Source organism: Daktulosphaira vitifoliae, unplaced genomic scaffold, assembly GCF_025091365.1.
Source record: "Daktulosphaira vitifoliae isolate Bord-2020 unplaced genomic scaffold, ASM2509136v1 Scaffold_2, whole genome shotgun sequence".
Taxonomy (NCBI): Eukaryota; Metazoa; Arthropoda; class Insecta; order Hemiptera; family Phylloxeridae; genus Daktulosphaira; species Daktulosphaira vitifoliae.
This window is the reverse complement of record NW_026099573.1, coordinates 1,234,206-1,253,315: the sequence shown is the minus strand read 5'-3', so window position 1 is coordinate 1,253,315 and position 19,110 is coordinate 1,234,206. Positions and strand designations below refer to the sequence as shown.

At 25.7% G+C, this 19,110-nt stretch overlaps 1 protein-coding gene across 2 annotated transcripts in view; it reads right to left on the bottom strand.

The window, feature by feature from the left end:
• LOC126899293 (cytokine receptor) overlaps positions 1-19,110 on the bottom strand; it is a 39,085-nt gene that overhangs the window by 9,136 nt on the left and 10,839 nt on the right. For both annotated transcript variants that reach the window (XM_050674048.1, XM_050674047.1), the window contains 9 exons: positions 3,658-3,858; positions 3,122-3,586; positions 2,910-3,048; positions 2,124-2,296; positions 1,901-2,058; positions 1,624-1,834; positions 1,380-1,557; positions 1,172-1,317; positions 18-181 (listed from right to left, as the gene is read on the bottom strand). In XM_050674048.1, coding sequence (XP_050530005.1) covers positions 18-181; positions 1,172-1,317; positions 1,380-1,557; positions 1,624-1,834; positions 1,901-2,058; positions 2,124-2,296; positions 2,910-3,048; positions 3,122-3,586; positions 3,658-3,811 — 1,788 coding nt within the window. In that variant the 5' untranslated portion in view covers positions 3,812-3,858. The remainder of the gene's footprint in view (positions 1-17; positions 182-1,171; positions 1,318-1,379; positions 1,558-1,623; positions 1,835-1,900; positions 2,059-2,123; positions 2,297-2,909; positions 3,049-3,121; positions 3,587-3,657; positions 3,859-19,110) is intronic.

Below are 19,110 nucleotides of genomic sequence, written 5' to 3'. Positions count from 1 at the left end.
TTATTTTAAATACTTACGTTACACTGGTAAGGTCGGTCTTTATCATTTTCACACCAAAATATGGTATAATCTGTAATTTGATTATCAGATGTTGATTTTTGACCAAGATTGTGTTTCCATGATAGCTCAAAAGTGCCATTTTCAAATGCCATTTTTGTAAATGATAAAGGTTCTTCAATTTCTGGTTAAAAAAAAAAATACAAGTAAAAATATTGTAAAAAAAATAAGCATCAATTACGATGCCTATTGATATTATACAGAGTGATTTTGTTATCATAACCCAGTCAATTACTTACAGAATAAAAATAATTTAAACAGTTTTTTTTTTTATTATCTTTAGTTACACATTATTCTTCAATTTTTAACTATGTAATAATTTTTAAATTCACCCCTTATGCCGTGTAAGGGTGTCAACTTTGTTTTTTTTAAATGGGAACACATATTTTAAATTTAATAAAATGTTTGAATTTTTAATTTAATAGTAAATGGCATTTGAATCTTAAATATAACTTTATTTGTTTATTAGATATAAACATTTAAAGTTTCAAAATTTTGAGTTAATATACATGTATAATATACAAGGGATTACAAATATNTTTCAAAATTTTGAGTTAATATACATGTATAATATACAAGGGATTACAAATATAAGTAGCTAATTGGTTTTTTATGACGTCGATATTCGAAGATACACAGAATTTATTATCAATGGTAGTAAGGAACATTGTTCTGAGTTTATAAATACACCAACTGGCAATACAGGAAGCATTTCTATTGATGGTCATAACTGACACCCTTATAATGCATAACAGATGAACTTAAAAAGTATTACATAGCTAATAATTTAAGAATAATGTGTAATTAATATCAATAATATAGAATAATAATATGTAATTTATCAATCATATAGAATTTTTATGTTAATACCTTATACCTCAGGGTGTTAACTTTAATTTTTCAAATAAAGGTATTGTTTAAGTTGTAAAATTTATTATTGAAATCTTGAAAAAAATTCTGGTAATTATTTCAATATTGAGATAAATAAAATATTTATATAATGAAAAAAATCAATTAATATAATACTAAAAAAGTTAAATATGCAAGATTTGATTATTAATTTCATAATATTGAATTGTCTCGTAAAAAAATTAAATTTTCAAAATTGACATACTTTCTGCTTCACTAGGAACATAAATAGCTGAATATACAGATGATAAACCTTCTTTATTGGCTGAATACACAACAAAATTGTAACCAATATTGTTACTCAATCCTTGAAAAAGAGCATAATTTTTATGAGTTACATTACTTTGATGACTAAATAAAATAAAAATTGATTATTAAAAAGTTCAAACAAATAAACAAACTAAACATATTACAAAGTTTGGTTATTGGACATTTCAGTTGTATAAAAAGCACGGTATTCAAATAAATCACCATTTTTTTCACTATCATCAATGTGTTGCCAATAGATAAAAATATCTCTTGAGGATTTATGAATTGGCGACGGAACACTTTCAAAACTTCCAACGTCAGTTAGAGGAGGTCGTTTTGGAACTAATTTTAATTAAATCAAAAGATGTTAATAACTTATAAAATTAAAATATAAATAAATTTACTCACTTGAAGGTTTTGTTTTCATAGTAACATAACCAGGAATAGACCATTTGTCTTCACCTCTAGCTAAAGATGACCTCAAGTATATACGAAAATCATAGAGAGCAAATGGATACATCAAGTCAGTAACATTGAAATAATAATATCCTGCATCACGTTTATGACAATTTGAATTAGAATTTGTTGATGTATTACACAAATCACTCACATTTATGGACTAAAAAAAAACAAAAAAATTGATTAATAATAAAATCTAAAATAAAATTAATTATAATGTACTAACATGCCAAGAATCATTACTAGAATCCCACTGAGACTTATATTCAATTTTATGAACTAAGTCACGAGGAAATGTAGCCATTGAGCCAATAAACCATCGAAGCATAGCACTTGATTGTGTTTTATCCACAACAGTAACATTTGTTGGACTCGTCGGAATAACTAAAAATTTTTTTTTTTAATTTATGAAAATAATGATCAAGTTTAACACAAATGATCAACATTACCATGAGCATAATGATGAAAACGAAAAGCAGTAGTACTATTACCAAGCACATTTTCACCTATCAAGGTAAAATAGTAGTACTCGTATAACCTTCTATAAATAGGATTAGTTCTTTCATCCCAATAACAAGTGTTTGAATCCATATCAGAATGTGTAGGACAATTGATAACAATTCTAAAATAAGATATTATATAATATGAAAATTAACAATAGTGTAACTATACGTATTTTCATATAAAGTGCAATAGCGGAGTGGGAATCTCAAAGCCATAAAGCATTTCATTTCATTTTTATTTCTATTAATATAGTGGAGACTTTGATAAGCAAAATAATATTAATTAAATTTAAAATTAATTTTTGTTTCAAGTTTATTTTCGTGTGGTTTCTTAAGGTCGAACGAGGATGGACTAGAATTTAAGAATATAAGCATAATTTTTAATAGACATAAATATTAAACAATAAGAATTACATTAAAGAAAGATATTTTTTTATATGTTAAAAGAATTATAATCCACTGCAAAATCAAATGAGTGATAGGTAGGGTTTTAGTATCTAAATACACATTATTTACATAAAACAATTGTTGTAACATTTGTTACAGTACGTCATAAATTCAAGTTAAAATTATAAGTTAATTAATTACTTTTGATATTTATGAAATATTTCTTTATATAAAAAATTTGAAACTGCGCCTATGATTACTATAAGCCAGTAAGCTTCAATATACTTAAATTAAATATTTTTAAAAGTAAATTTCAATTTAGAGTAAAATAATTCAAATTATTACCTGCCACCTGCACGCCCAGGTAATCTAAAATATATCTTATACGTAGTTTTCACAGGATTATCTGGTTTTGTCCAATTACATGTCAAACTTTCCCAATTAGATGATATGCAAGTATAATTAGTGATTTTAAGTGGTTTATCTAAAAAAATGTACATTGTTTATTTTTGTCACTTAGAACTATGTTTTCATAAAACATGACACGAATCACTTACAACCAACGGAAACAGTATTGAGACATACACCTATCTCAAAATCTTGGCCTATCAGTGGCGGTGGACCACTGGTTTCTAAACTAGTTGGCTGTACCGTTGACAGTAAAGGTGATTCAATTGATTTTCCAGATGACATTTGAGCACCGTTTTCATCATTGTAGTTATTGCTTAGTATTTCTCGTCGTCTTTCATCTAATAATAGTTTACAATAATAAGTAAAAATGCCAGCAGGAGGTTTAGGTATAATCAAACGAGCTGCTGTTGAATTAATAACTGTAACATATTCTTTAGGTATTCGTTCAGAGTTCCTATGAAAAATGAGATTCTGCCCAAGATCGTTTAAGTCATCTATTTTGTTTTTTAACAGTTTTTTAATAGTTTTGTGTTCAGGGTCCAAAACACAAGTTATATCTAAAGGATTTCCACTATCATACTCTAAAACAATGTCACCTTTTGGAAAAGTTCCTATGATGTATAAAAATTAATTTAATTTTAACAAAATTACTAGGTTTATGCGGTAAATAATAAAACTTTACCTCCAATTGTATTTATTCCAGAACCACAAGCTACTGTTTGATTTGGAACACATTGAATGGACAGTACGCAGATAAGAAATGTAATTAAAATAGTTAGCCATGGGGGCCTAGGTGGCCGCCAGTTATGTGCGCTACTTAGTTTACCTCCTCCCATGTCACATCATCTAGCTTTCATGATCAGAGTAGTGTTATTGGTTATACCTATAATCAAACAAAAAAATTAATTTTTAACAATGATTTTTTTTTTTTAATTTTTCCACTATATAAGATATTTTAATATGTATATTGCACTTAAAAAATATTAAGTTTGCGCCCTTATAAGGGATGGACTTAAAAAAAAAGTCAGAAAAATAATGTGAACTGTCGCAGGACACCTGACATATGTGAAACATTGAAACTATTTTGCATATAAATATGCATGAGAGGATAGTTAATTAAAGGAAAATAATTATTCAAAAAAATTGATGTTTTCAATTCTTTTAACCAGTTATTTCTCGACGATTATCATTAAATTATATGAATTTAATCTACATTGAATATCACCTTTATTTGTAAGTATTTTGCAATACCCTTCCACAGAGTGGAGAAAAATTACTTCTAAAATGTAAACTAGTACATTTTATCTATAGACAGACACAGCAGACTATTGCCGGTTTGGTAAAACGTACGGTTAACGTGGGGTCTCAGATTTAAATTCTATAGACGAAGTGTGTTATTGCATTTTTTTCTTAATTATTTTTTAAGCATTTTCTATAATTATAAAATTTATTAATTATATTTGAATTTTAATTAGAAGTTAAGTATATTTTTTCTGAATTTTTAATATAAAATCGGTATTACCAATCTTCGTTTATGCAATAGGTTAAACCCCTAAAAATATAAACAGTCTCATAATTTTTAAAGGTATTTCTAAAAATCCGCAAAATTCATATTTTTATGAAAAAATTTTTATGACACATAATACACACTTACTCTAGCACACTATACATGAGTGCGTCATCGTCCACACACAAATGCACAACCTTAATAATAAAAATATAATTAACCTATTCTTGATTTTAATCACTTAATTACAGTGTCACCGATGTGAAATTTTATATGTATTACATGATTAACATTTTTCATCATTTTAGGATAATCGTTTCACTCTATATACCACCCAGCATTGCAATACATGTATTTAGGAATCGGTGCCAGTGTTTAATTGTGCGACATTGTGTGATTTTACTTTCTTTGCAAGACTAAGATTATGTTCTAAATTATTACAGTCGCTCATATTTTATTGTTACAATTATTACTTTTAAATAAAAGACAGACGTGTTCCGAAGTGAACGACAGTGCATAAGTTATAGGTATACGAGTTAAGTGCGGTGAGAGAGAGAGGGGGAATCATATAATTTCAATGGGAGCATATCCCCCTTTATCCACCTAATTGGCTCCTTTGCTTATAATGCATATGGCAAAAAAAAATTGTTTTGATGGATGGCTTATTTTCTTATTTTCTGTTTACCCCTATCTCTCTAATCTGCACCCATACATACGCTATAGGTTGTATATGAGTTCAACGCAATAAAAAAAAAGAGATAACATATTTTTCTGGGGCATATCCCCTCACTTTATTTTTATTGGGCACCCATTCATAGGCTATATATCAACGAGTTGGGACAAGTGCATCAAGAAAGAGGGAGATCACCAAACTGAATGGAAAGAATCACCAATCCTTAGTGGCGGTGCGTCGTTACGCCAAAAGTCGGTCTGACTCGTTGTAAAAGATTCTTAACTCAAACATTTTTTTAGTATTTTATAATTCTAATGAATAAAATACTTATTACTTTCATAAGCAATACATATAAATAAAAAACATAACAAACAATTTTTTTTATTTGACTTGACCTTTAAAGGTGTTACTACTTATTAAAGATTTTCTAAAATTGTTACAAATCTAGAATTTCTAGAAATATTTCATTTTATTTCAAAGTTCTTAAAAAGACAATAAATTTGAAAACAAATTATAAATATTAAATGCTAAATTTCGAAGAGGATGAAATTTTTTGAGAATACGTTGGAACAAAAAAATTTATTATGTCTCTCAGTATGAAAATAGCCAAATGCAATAATAAAAATAAATATTATTAAAACATATAAGAAAAAAAATGTACAAAATTAACAGATACATACATTATTTTCAAACAAAAATAAAAAAAATGTTGTCACAGGTAATTTTTTAATCACCATTAAACTGTTAGGTAAACACTAAAAATTTTTGAAAAAATTATGGATATAGATGATAAACTGTACAATAATTTTGCTCAACTAGTGAACGTTTTAGTAAAGAAAAAAATAATGCATAATTTTTTCAATTTATGATATACGTATTTACTTAGTATTTAAATCATTTACTTGTATTACTATAAAATAAATAAATCATGTTATGAATTATAAATTTACAATCAATTAGTCGACTTCTAAAGGTAAAACTAACACAAAAGAGACTTCATTGTATATTTTTTACATGTTTAAGTCAGAATAAAAAATCAATAGATTTGTAATCAACTAGTGTTAATGTTTTTACGTTAACCAAATTAACTTATTGACTTGCGTAAACATAGACAATTACAATTCTTAAAAAAAATTGATAACTTCGATGATAAAATTTATGTGTGTTTATCATTTAACTAATTTCTTTAGAACTGTTTCAAAGAACATTTTAGAATCACGCGTTTAAAATATTGCTGATTTAGTAGTCTTTAGATTAGTAAATAAAATTACAATAATGGTCAGTGTGAAAATAAATAAGGATGAAAAGAAACACAAGAAATGATAAAGGATAAATTCTTAATACATTTAAAAACAATGATAATTTAAAAAGAGATCATCGGGTAAGCATGCAATAGTGTTTAATAGTTGGTGTGACGAGTATAATCTATTTATTTTATTAAACTCAACAAACATTAGTAAAAAATTAATTAACTCATAAGGAAAACATAGAAAACTATGATGCGTAAAATTTGTATAAATTTATTTCTCTATTTTCAAACAAATTTTTTTTTTAATTTGGTAGCCGATTTTACAAAGTATACCAATCGGAAAGTTTTTCTTTTTAATTCATAAATTTATACTACTTAATTGTGCTTAAATGCATATGAAATGCTTTGACACATAATAGATGAAAACTTGTCCGACGTCACTGTTTCAAAAGTTAAAATTAAAAAACATATTGTGTATGTAACAAAAAGACTGTTAAATTTTTAAGAACATTAAAGCAGTTCTAAATGTAGAAAAATGACTAAAATTACCATTTTGAAAGAGTCCTAATTTGAAGATATTTTTAATTAAGGATTTTTTTCAATTTTTGAAGACGAATGAACTAGATTAAAATTTGGATTTTTTTGACGCATAGATCAACTAAGTTGATCTAGCGATAACTGAGAGTTATGTGGACAAACAAAAAATAAATAACAAACATAACGGTAAAATCAATACATTTTCAGCTTCAAAGAGAAGCTATAATTCATTGGAATATTTTAATAAAAAATTAAATAACGAGTTAAAATTAAAATTTACTTCTACATTTCTTCATAGTTTGTTTTTGAACATTTTTTCAAAGTTACTTATTGGTCGTACTTGTTTTAATTCGTACACAATGAAATTTATTGAAAAAAAAAAAGACAAGTATAATCGCAGCATAAATACCCTAGTATAAAATAAGATTGGACAGTGATTAATATCAATAGTATAAAACGTTTCAATGCAATTATTAAAAAATAATTGAAAACTTTTAACGGAAATATGATTAATTTTGAATTTGGCCCTCTATGTTGAAAAAATAAAAGTTGTCACGACATTTTCCTTTTTTAATCTTTAGAAAAATACATTTTAAAAGCTGTAATTTGCTTTTGGTTTAAAATGCAGAAGTTTTGAAACTTTGTCAAAATTTTAATAAGAAAAAATGTGTATATATATTTCTACATTCTAACAGTTCTTGTATTTAGGAATTTTATTAAATTTATATAAAATGCATATTAAAAAATATAATTTCCTGTAGTATCCAAAAAAAGTCAAAATTGTTATCTTAACCTAGGCATGGAGTAAGTTGACATATCTCAACTTAATTTGGCTTAACTTAATAAATGTATTATATATTTATTCCCCAATTGAGTCAGCTCTTGTTCCTATAAGAAATTTTTAATGTATTATATAGTTTTAGTTGGTCTACCGCCGCCGAGTTTATTAAAAAAGTAAACTGTAAATTGGAATGTAAAAGTAACTAAAAAGGAAAATCGACCTGATTACTACCTAAGTCTTAGGAGACAGGAGCATACCTCTGGACATAAACTCATGGATAATTATTAGGCTTTTGTAGTAACTAAGCTAGTTCAATTAATTATAGGAAAATTAATTTATAAAGAAATTTGAATTAACAATAACGAAAAAATCAACCTTTCCATTTAATTTTTTTTTTCAAAATTCCCTACAGAACTCAGTTAATTTGAATAAAATTTGAAATTTTAAGCACTTGTTATTTGTAATGTTTACCTTAGCTATTCCAATAAAAAAAAATTGGACTTATTTATCCACACTCAAGTTAAAACTATACATCATAAAACAACAATATTATATCGTTCTTGAAAAAAGTATGTTATTGTATTGTATACATTATTAGTATTATATAACCGAAACCGATTTATTTAATTTATTTTTAAACAATTAGTCAATGTTTGATTAATATATTTTTAAATATTTGCATGAAAAATACATGAACATCACTATGTTTCCAAGTCCATTTTAAAGATCATCTTGTTTTAAGCATCAACTTCCTCCGCTCTTCACAACTTATATAATATAAATTGTCAGAACGTTTTTCTTCTTTTAATCAAGTAGTAGATTAAAAAAGCTTTCATTTGTTTTAGTTTAAATAATGTAGATGTTCCGTTACTATGCAGTGTTTCAAAATCTGTCATTATTACCAAACATTGAATGTTTTTTTTTGTAGTGTTGATAGTAAAAGATTAATTAATGACTAGTTTTATTTTTTCATCTTAAAGTACATTGTATTAGCTTATAATATCAATTAGATCACCATAAAACTAGTTTAACCGATTTATAGATCTGTAACAATCAAGAGGACCGTCATCAAGTTTTTCTCATTCTACAAGTAAAACTAGTTCCATCGCCCCTACAATATATTTACTTAGTCCCCATTTATAAATATTTTAATAACTTTTAATTTTAACGTTAGTAAAGTTTTCGATTTTTGAACAGTTAGAACTTGTATTTTCCCTACTGTGCGCCGTCCTAGAATGTACATTATTTATTACACCTTTTTGAAAAAAATCGGATATACATATAGAACTCTTATTACTTAATCCAATTCTTATGAATAAAAAGTAAACATATTATATATTTTAAATCAATGACACAAGAAAAACAAAGAAAAGTATTTACAAACTGAAGCGACGAATGTTTTTCCTATAATGACATATGACTTCACAGCAGTATAAAAACTAAATTAAATTCCAGCCTTATTTATATTATTATATAAAAAAATTGTATGATGTTAATCTAACGAAAAGAGGCAATTAGTTTAAAGAAAATAAATTGAAAAAATATGCTTATTGTTTCCACCGGTAACATCAAACAATATGTAATAACGCCACAAGGGTCGAGTATATTTACAAACTTAAACCATTGAAAATTCTTTCAGGGTTGACGGTATGTTTGCTTAAAATCTGACGAATGATTGTTGAACAAATACTGTTTTAAACAAAACGTGTTGAGATTTTTTGACAATGCAAAAATCTTCAATAAAAAAAATGATGTTTGGAGTACCTTTTTATTTATCAAAAAAACTACATGGTACTATAACGTGACGTGAAATGCTTTTACTGATAAGAAATAATTGTAAAAGAAACGAATCATTACACTGGCTACATTTTTTTGCGGCAGTACTGCAGAATAAAAATAGATCGTGATAATTTAACTGCGAAAGAAAATTTTAAAGTACATAATAGCCCAACTTTATGAAGTACTTATTAATTTTTCATAATTATAAGGAATATTTAATAAATTATACTAACGAGAAAACTGTTGAGAACGTCTATTTTCCCGTAGCATTAAAAGAATTTATTTTGGGAGAGGCAGCAAACTAAATAATCACTTTATTTTAGCTTCATAGCAAAGTTGGCAGAGTATAAGTGTTATGATGTTCCTAAAATCATGTCAATTTTGAAATAATCATATTAAAATCTAATGAAATTTACTTTTAATTTTCATCATTTCTGTAGTATTATAATCGGCCATAAGTGATAAAAAAAAAAATGTTTTTTTTTTTTTATTACGATTTTATGTTATGTATTTTATTTTTTACTTTGATTGTTTTTTACAAACCTAAAACTAGTGTAGTCAGAATTAGGAGTAAATAATAGTAATAATCATAAGTAAAATAGCGTATTGAGATATTAAATTTAATCATTGTTAGATTTTTATTTAAATTAATCTCCACTATGTCACGGCCTAGTGCATAGTTTACTTAACAAGTTGAGTCCTGAATATTGGATTTTTTAGTATTGATGCACATTAATTAGGAATTTAGGGCTTAGGTGCTCCCTATAAAATCCAAAAATAACAATTTTCTCCTATTTACTAAATGTTAGATTTAAGTTTGGTATCCGAAATTTATTTTGATAACAGCATAATAACAAATTTTTTTTGCCTTTCTAAATAAAACCTATTCAATCAGTTAACCATTGTTATTGTTCATACACCTGTTTTGTCTCCCTATGTGTATCTTTGTACTATCCTTTTTATATAATTATTTCTGTTGACCATAATGGTTTGTGAGAGCAAAGGACATCTTTATATGAGCAGTTATTAATTATTGTGAAAATACCAAAATGCGTCGTTCTACGTTTGAATACGTCAAGCTCTAGTTCTATTGTGGATAAATTGAACAATACCAAAAATTAGATAAATTAAAATAACAAAATAATAAAAAAAACACATCATAGTAAAATTAATACCTTCTCCGCTTCGCATCGAAGCTAAAATATTTTTAAAAAATAATAAAATAAATATTTTTTCTATACTAATTTTAGACTTGTTCATATAAATAAAAATTTAATCACAAAGTAACACAACTTTTAATCTCATTATTTCATCAAGTTTTATACGAATATTACAAATTCATCATAATTTGGTTAACATCAGCTTAGTAATAAAGCGAAGTATCCGTGTACACTTAAACTAGTAGATTAATGGGAATAACCAATACAGTATAAAAGACGCCTAGAAAACCCCTCTAGCCTATATAATATTATTACAGGCAAACTTCATTAACGAAGTATAATATAAACTTATGTAAAATGAGTGTAGAAATTAACCATATGTTACAACAAAATAATATATATATATATATACATACTATGGGTGAAAAATGTCCAAAAAAAAAATTAATTTAACAACTTGTGTTTTTGTAGTAGACCACAAAATAATACAATTTCAGTTTGGTTTACTAACATTTAATATTATGTTAACTTGACACTACAGTAATAATGACAGATTTTTTTTTTAAATAAAATTTTCATGTTTATCCTTCACATTATTTTATACAAAAATTGGTTAAGTAAAAAATATGCAATTAAAATAAAATAATATAGTGTAATGTATATACAAAACTCAATGTGGAACTATCAAAAAATGCATAATAATAATCTGTTTCAAACATTAAACAGTATTTTCCCGACTTTAGTTAATATTATTATAAACGAATTTGTTTGGAATTCACTTGTACACTAAATCTATAATATCGATTGTTCTATTAAAGTAAAATAAATATTTAAAGTCGAGCAAATGAAATGTGATGCAATTTTATTTAACATAGTTAATAGTTATACACAATCTATGTTTGCTTATCAAACTGATTGGAAGTTCAACTCTATAATAAAAATTGATAATATATAGTTCAAAGTATTATCTATAGAAACAAAATTATTGAAGCTTATCCTTTATACTTTATGTTATCAAATATTTAACTGCTGTTTATTTAACATTACATAAATACTCAAAAGAAAAAAAGCATTGTATTTTATTAAATTATATAATTAACAACGACAATAAAGGTAAAGGGGGAAAAATAAAAAATCGAGAAGACCCCATTCATTTACTATTTAATTATTTAAGCTGAAAATTATATTCTCAACTATTTGTAATATGATTGTTTTTTTATAATCATATTACTACAATTATTAATAATGTTTTTTTTTATTTTGGAGTATTTCTGGACTGTTGGTATTTATACTAAATCACTATTAGTGGTTCAATATATAAATATATATATTAATATAAAATTCTTGCATTATTAGAATCAATACCATGATCTTAGAAATTATTAAATAAAATAAAACCTCAACAAACATATTCATTATTTGTAATAAATTGATATTATATTATTTAAAAATTAAAAAATAATAAAAATAATGAACTATAAATTAAATAGATATATAATTAGTAAAACATAGCGTATACATATTTCGACAACTATGACATTATATAAAAATATGCAAACAATAAAAAAATTGTTTAAATTAAAAAATATATTATATCAAAATAATATGTAATATACTTATTGTCAATATTTTTAAAAGATTTAGGTTTGGAAAAAAAAATTAAAAAGTAATAATAAAAAATTTAAATCAATCTAAATAAAGTCTGAGAAAAATGACAAACGAAAACAATTAGGTTCATGGAAAAGTAAACGTTGACGGTAATCAATAATAATTAATAATATAGTTAATTGTTACCAGTTCTTGTCAAGGAAGCTGAAATAAAGAAGAGGAAAAGGGGGAAGGATATAAAACAACAGCCGATGCCTGGGAAAATTGCTTTTCCATTTATTTTTCCAATACAATAACGTTGCTTGTTAAAACAACAAACCTTATTACAAGTTAGCAAAATTCAAAATAGTAATATATTTTATAACATTTTTATTTCGTCGACTTTATTTAATTGAAATTCATCATTCAAACAAAATTTTGGGTTTCCATTAAAATGTAAAAATAACTTTTAAGTACAAATTTTCATTCAATTTTCGTATAAAAGTAAAATATGCTTTGTGCAGAAATTGTATCTATACAGAGAAAGCAATTTTCAAGTTTATTTTAATCTCAGATATTGATAAACTAAATAGCTAACTGGCTTATATTGCCTCTGTTCGCCAGTGAAACTAAATAATCAATTTTTTTAAAGTCAAACTTTTTCCCCCTAAACTTTATGTACAAATTATTTTGTTTTGACATATTAAAGAATTTCTATAACCTAAAATTTAGTTCGGATATATTCACTACAGGTTTATAATAAACTCATAGGGAACATCGTCTATCATCCCCGCCTATCACTATATAGCTAAACTAGTTTCAGGAAGGTTAGAACCCTACTTTAACGTACGTCATTGTGGATGCATATTATTTAGAGCTTTTAAGTGTAAACACATTCAAATTTCAAATGATACGTTTACACAAAACACCAAAATGTTTGTCGTCATCACATAGAATTGAATTATTTATGTAATAAAACGAATAATTAATTTTGCATGCAAAAGACATTACTGATATTCGTATTTATTAACCTGTTGGATATGTAGAGCCCCCCCTGTAGTTTGCAACAAGTAAAAATATATATGAGATAATACATTGAATGAACTTTAGCGTTAGCTACGAGTAAGGAGCAATTATATCAATGTAGGACTCAATGACGATGAAGATGACCACTAGTAGTCACACCCCGGCCACAATAGTAAACGTGAACTTCAAGATAGTAAGACAANAGTCACACCCCGGCCACAATAGTAAACGTGAACTTCAAGATAGTAAGATTGTCTTACTATCTTAAAGTTTTGGATATAAAAACCTATCTTTTTATATTAAAAAGAGATACGTGCTCAAATAAATAATTCTAGAAATAGGATTTAATCAAATCGTTTACCAAAGTATAACTTTTTAAAATGATATTTGAGTAGTTTGAGGGTATACATTCCGAACTTGCAACTCAATTCAACTCAAGTTTATTGTGATTGGACAGTTTTCAAAGTGTTAACATTTCATTCGCTACGCACCATTTAACAAAACAAAAATCAAAATCAGGAATTGTAACTTTGGTTTTTTACGAATATTTTTAAATTTTCGGTTGAAAATAAACTATTATAGGTGTACGTCTATTTAATTTCATGATTATTTTTTCCTGATGTTCTAAAATTTGAATATACTGATATAAATATATGTGAAATATATAACGATGAAACATACATGAAAATAAACAATTGAATTTTGTATGATATGACACGTACACTTTTTTTTTTAAGACACAAGGGATATTTTATAGACAATAAATTAAGATGAACTTCAAACATCTAAGAGAATTTTTCGTAACCACCTGAAAAGAGAACTAAAGCAATATCAATAGACAGAAAGATAAAAGGTAGTACATCAAAAAAAAAGTAGCTTGGACATTTAACAAAACAACATACCTTACACACTTCCAATAGAATTTTTACGAGCGAATTGTCGTTTTACAATGCGCACTGTAACCCACGTTACGACCCCCGTGACTCGTGTCACATAGTCTATACACGAAACTCGACGCCCATAGTCCTTGAATAGAGCTTACAAAGTCTCCTTTTAGTCAATCTTGAAAATAGCTAGTCTGTTTTTGGAAAACTTTGGAGTAGGTTTTATTTTAATGCCGAATCCCCCAACGATAAATGTAAACATTTAATGTTCAGCAAAAAAACGAAAGATTACAGTAAACTTTTGTAAGACTAAATCGGAAAAGTTAATGTTTTTTTTTTTATTATGAAAAAATAATAACAATAGAATTTATAATACATTGTGGAACAACCCCTAACGTATAAATAGCCGTACATTGTGTAGAGTGGTGATATTATTTTATATCATGGGTTTGATGTATGTATATACATGTATGTACGCTGTGTAGAGCCCAGAATTATATATTACGACATTCCGTCGCCGCTCGTAAACACACATGTACTAAGTCGGCTACTGTATTACAACGTTGCCAATATTCCGATACACATACATGTATAGATAGATATATATATATAGTTTTCACTTAAACAAAAAGGAAACGAAACACACAGTTTTCGCATTTTATACGACACAATAGTAATTACAAATATACATGAATACAACCAAGTTAAATTTTATGTTTCAAAAGTGTTGTGCTTGCAAAACACAACGCATTTGTATTTCTCTTTAGTCAATGGTACAACAATTGTTTTATTATAGAGAAATATTATGAATTCAATGACTAATACGATGGTGTCGATAGCTGCTTGTGTTTACGTTTCGAATAATTATAACCAGAGAAACTATTTTACTAACAGCCATTAGCGTCTGATAAGTAAAGGGAAAAGGGTAAAGAGCAACGACTTTTTTAAACGTACATTTTTTTTTTAATCTCATATTTTTGCTATCTTGCCAAGAAAACTATGACGAGTAAATAGAGTTATTTTTTTAGGAAATGTATGAAAAAAAAAAGTATAAATATGTATTCATGTAGACAAACGAATTCGTTAAGTTTTGTCGTTTCTCTCTATAGGACGCTCCCCGGAGATTTAAAAGGAAAAACCTAAGAAAATCAATGGAACATTTTATACTATAGAGCATATTTTACTAGAATATTTTTAAAATATAAAATAGCCAATGATTATAATTACAATAATTCAGATGGTTCAACCAACAAATAAAAAATAAGGAAATCTTAATTTCGAAATGATTTTAAATATTTATTCAGTATTATGTAACGCATTTCGTTAACAGACGCTTCAAATAAAGATTTTTCATAATCAATTTTAAAATAATTTCACTCACTTGCATAGTGTTTGTCAATACAAACTAGATCATATCAATAAAAAAACGGCAAAAATACACTGTTAAACGTAGAAATTATATTCATTCTATAAAAATAAAAAACTATCAAATGAAAATAAAATAAAATGAATTACAGACAACAGTGTACAAATGTCACATTAAACTTAAGCAAATGTTTTATATTTTCAGGATAATAATTTTGTAGGGAATTCGGGTTATTCAGAGCAAAGCAAGAGTAAATTTTTTCATCAAAATTGTATACCGAGGATTCCTATTATTCTTCTGTCATTTTCTAATAAACAATAACAAAGTACTGGAAGAGATCTTAAGGCATAATAAAACTTCAATCAAGGAGTATATTTTCATTTATAGACGTTTTCCAAGGTACAATATCATATATCATTTTTGTAATTTTGATCATTGTTCGATTAATGTAACTTGATAACATTTAATACGGGCCAAACATTAGAAAGTGGGGACAATCTAACAAAATTTATTATAAAAACATACCACACTAACTTAATTTATTTTTAATTTACTGGATTTTTAAAAATCAAGGAAATATTGGCAATTGGAATAAGAAAAAATATGTAAACTAAGAGTTTTATAGTAAAATTAAATAAAATTTCAAAAATATTAATTAAATTAATATCACTTTTAAAGTTAAATGATGCAGTATCTAAAATGTATATCTAGAATGTACAGCTTATTGTTATCTACCTAATTTTTTAACTATAACTATGTAAAAAGTCATAACATATATATGAAAACTTGGGTAGTTCTAAGGTAAGGTTTAGGAAATATTGAAGATAAAATATTTTTTGTAGTTTTTTTGTTATATTCCGTCTTACACGTTTTTCTTCTTAAATATGTTTTGCAGTAATAGGATATAAACCACTTTATGATATAAGACGACATAACAGATGTATAATTTACTATGCTATGAATTATAAAGTATTAATCTTAGGTCAGACAGGATGAATATAATATATAAACATAAGACTAAAAAAATATATGTATAAATGTATGTTGAAAACTGTATACAATTCAAATTTTAATTATTTTCATAACGACTCAAAAAAATATACTATTGTAATCAAAGTTTTGTAATTGCTATATAATGACTATGTAAAAAACATTTACGCCTAAGCGCCGGAAGCATTTTTAAGATGATGAAGGTCGAGATAATTTTCAAAACGCTGAGTGGTCAATTCTCCACTCTTTTATCTAACTTGGATGTTGCGACTTGATATAATAAATATAATTTCTTTAAAATGTGAGGATACCAAGACCCCCTTCAAATACGCCATCGCTTTGTATGTAGTGTTTAAATTTCAATATAAAACTTCAAAGCGTTCAAAATATATAGAATTTTTCATTATTTTATGTTTATTCGAACATAGAAAGTTGTCATTAAATTTAGTAATATAATTCATAAATTTTCAGCAGCAGCCAACAGCACTAGACATAAACTCAGACATTTAAATCTTTTGATGAAAATCATGATTATTGCCATTAGCGTTTTCTGACCTAATTTAAAGATACTAAATTTTAATTGAATGAAAAGGGTCTCTAGAAAATTTGCATCGGGTTGTTTATTAATACATACGATACTAAATTGAATAATTGAAATTCTATTTATATTTCTCAATTAAGATGTTCTAATTTTGTAAAAAACAGAAATAATGAATACACAGACTACATAAAGAAATTATACAAAATAAAGTAACATAAAAATAAATATTATTAAACGAAAACAACTTAATTTGTATAAATAAAAGTTATATTCAATTTTCAAAATGAAATAAAAATAACTATTATTTATAATATATCTATTAGGCGATTAAGAATACTTCTGACATTTTGTTAATAAAATGTTTAATTTGATTATAATGTTTACCTTTAAAGTCATTAAATATATAATACAGCACGTGGGCAATTTTGCATTATATTCAAATAATAACAACCTTAAATTCCCCTTACATCAATCAACTCATTAACAACAAGACGAATAAAGTGCACAACACAGAGTAATCAGTTTACCATAAATCACTCGATATTATTAATAAAATAAATACAATACTAAATTAATTTTTTAATTTATCAGCTAACTTTTTAGAATCAACTTTTATGACTAATAGTGGTGTCAACTTATTTTTTTTTTAAATAGCAACATACATTTTAACTAACTCATAAAATAGCAAATTATATATTTAAGAAAATGACAGGACATAAAACAACCCTGTTACTGTTACATTTATTATTCTTCAGATGCATTCCTTCTTCCGCCTAGATATAATAGTGAGAACTACTTCCGCAGTACTGATCCACATGTTGTTATCGATTACATAAATAAGTTATTAGGAATGATTCTAAAAAGTAATTAATATCTCATAATTCAAGAAATATACGTAACTCAAAAATTAAAAACTGTGCACAGTGTGAACGTGGCATAGTTGGGATTAGTATAGATGACCGTGATTAAAATCACTATCATAAGAAACGCTTCAATGCAAATCTGTAGATAGTGTTTAATTTTAAAAAATTGGTGGATTATTCAAAAGCAAAATTCTAACTAAAAAAAAAATTAAGGAAAAATTGCAAAAAAAACATTGCCTGTGGCAATGATTTTTACTGAAACGTTTTTACGCAAACGTTCGTTGCATTCATATTTTAGTAAAATTGGCAATTTAATCTGATTTAAATGTTAAAATTAATTTTTTCGACTTAAAAGAAAAAAAAATTGAAATAAGTTAAGCTTTATGTCAATTAGTATTTAATAATATTAATGAAAATCAGTGTACCTCATTATAAGGTATCTTAAAATAAATTAAAATACAAAACCCAAAATTTTAACACAAAAATAGCGTATTTTTCAATGTGATAACCATGTTCACTATATCTCAATATTTTTTTTCATAGTATAGTATATTATATAAGCTTTAATTTAAAATTAAATAAAAGTGTCAATATTACCTGAAAATTTTCAAAAATTGAATTGAATAGTTTCATTAATAAAATCTGAAATTGTAAATTTTAACACCAAAATTGTATGTTTTTTAATTAAGACAACCATTTGCACATAGAAGATAAGTCGTCGGAACAAAAAAATTTTTTTTGTAACTTATAATGCATAAAATTATTTTTATTTTAACTTATGTCTGAAACTCGAAGTATTTACGGAACATTTTCAAAACTTAAGTTGAAAAAGTTAAATTTTTGTGCAGAAGTTGCTATTTAGAATACCCTCTGTGGGCAGATAAAGGGTTAGATTTTCAAAAAATTTATATCAAATGGAAGAAAAATATCTAAGGTTACAATATAAAAAATAATTATTTTTATGTTATGGCAATTTTTAGAAAAAAAAAGTCAAAAAATATCGAAATTTATGGATTTTAAAATCATAATTTTTTGGAGGATTTTCACTATTTACGGGAAACGAGAGCAAAATTTTCTATTTTTGTAGGTAATGTCTTCAACTAGTTACGATTTGTGATTTTTTGACGTATTGTTGAGAAATATCGGTCCAGTGAGAGTTGATAAAAAGTAATGACGGACACAAAAAAAAAAA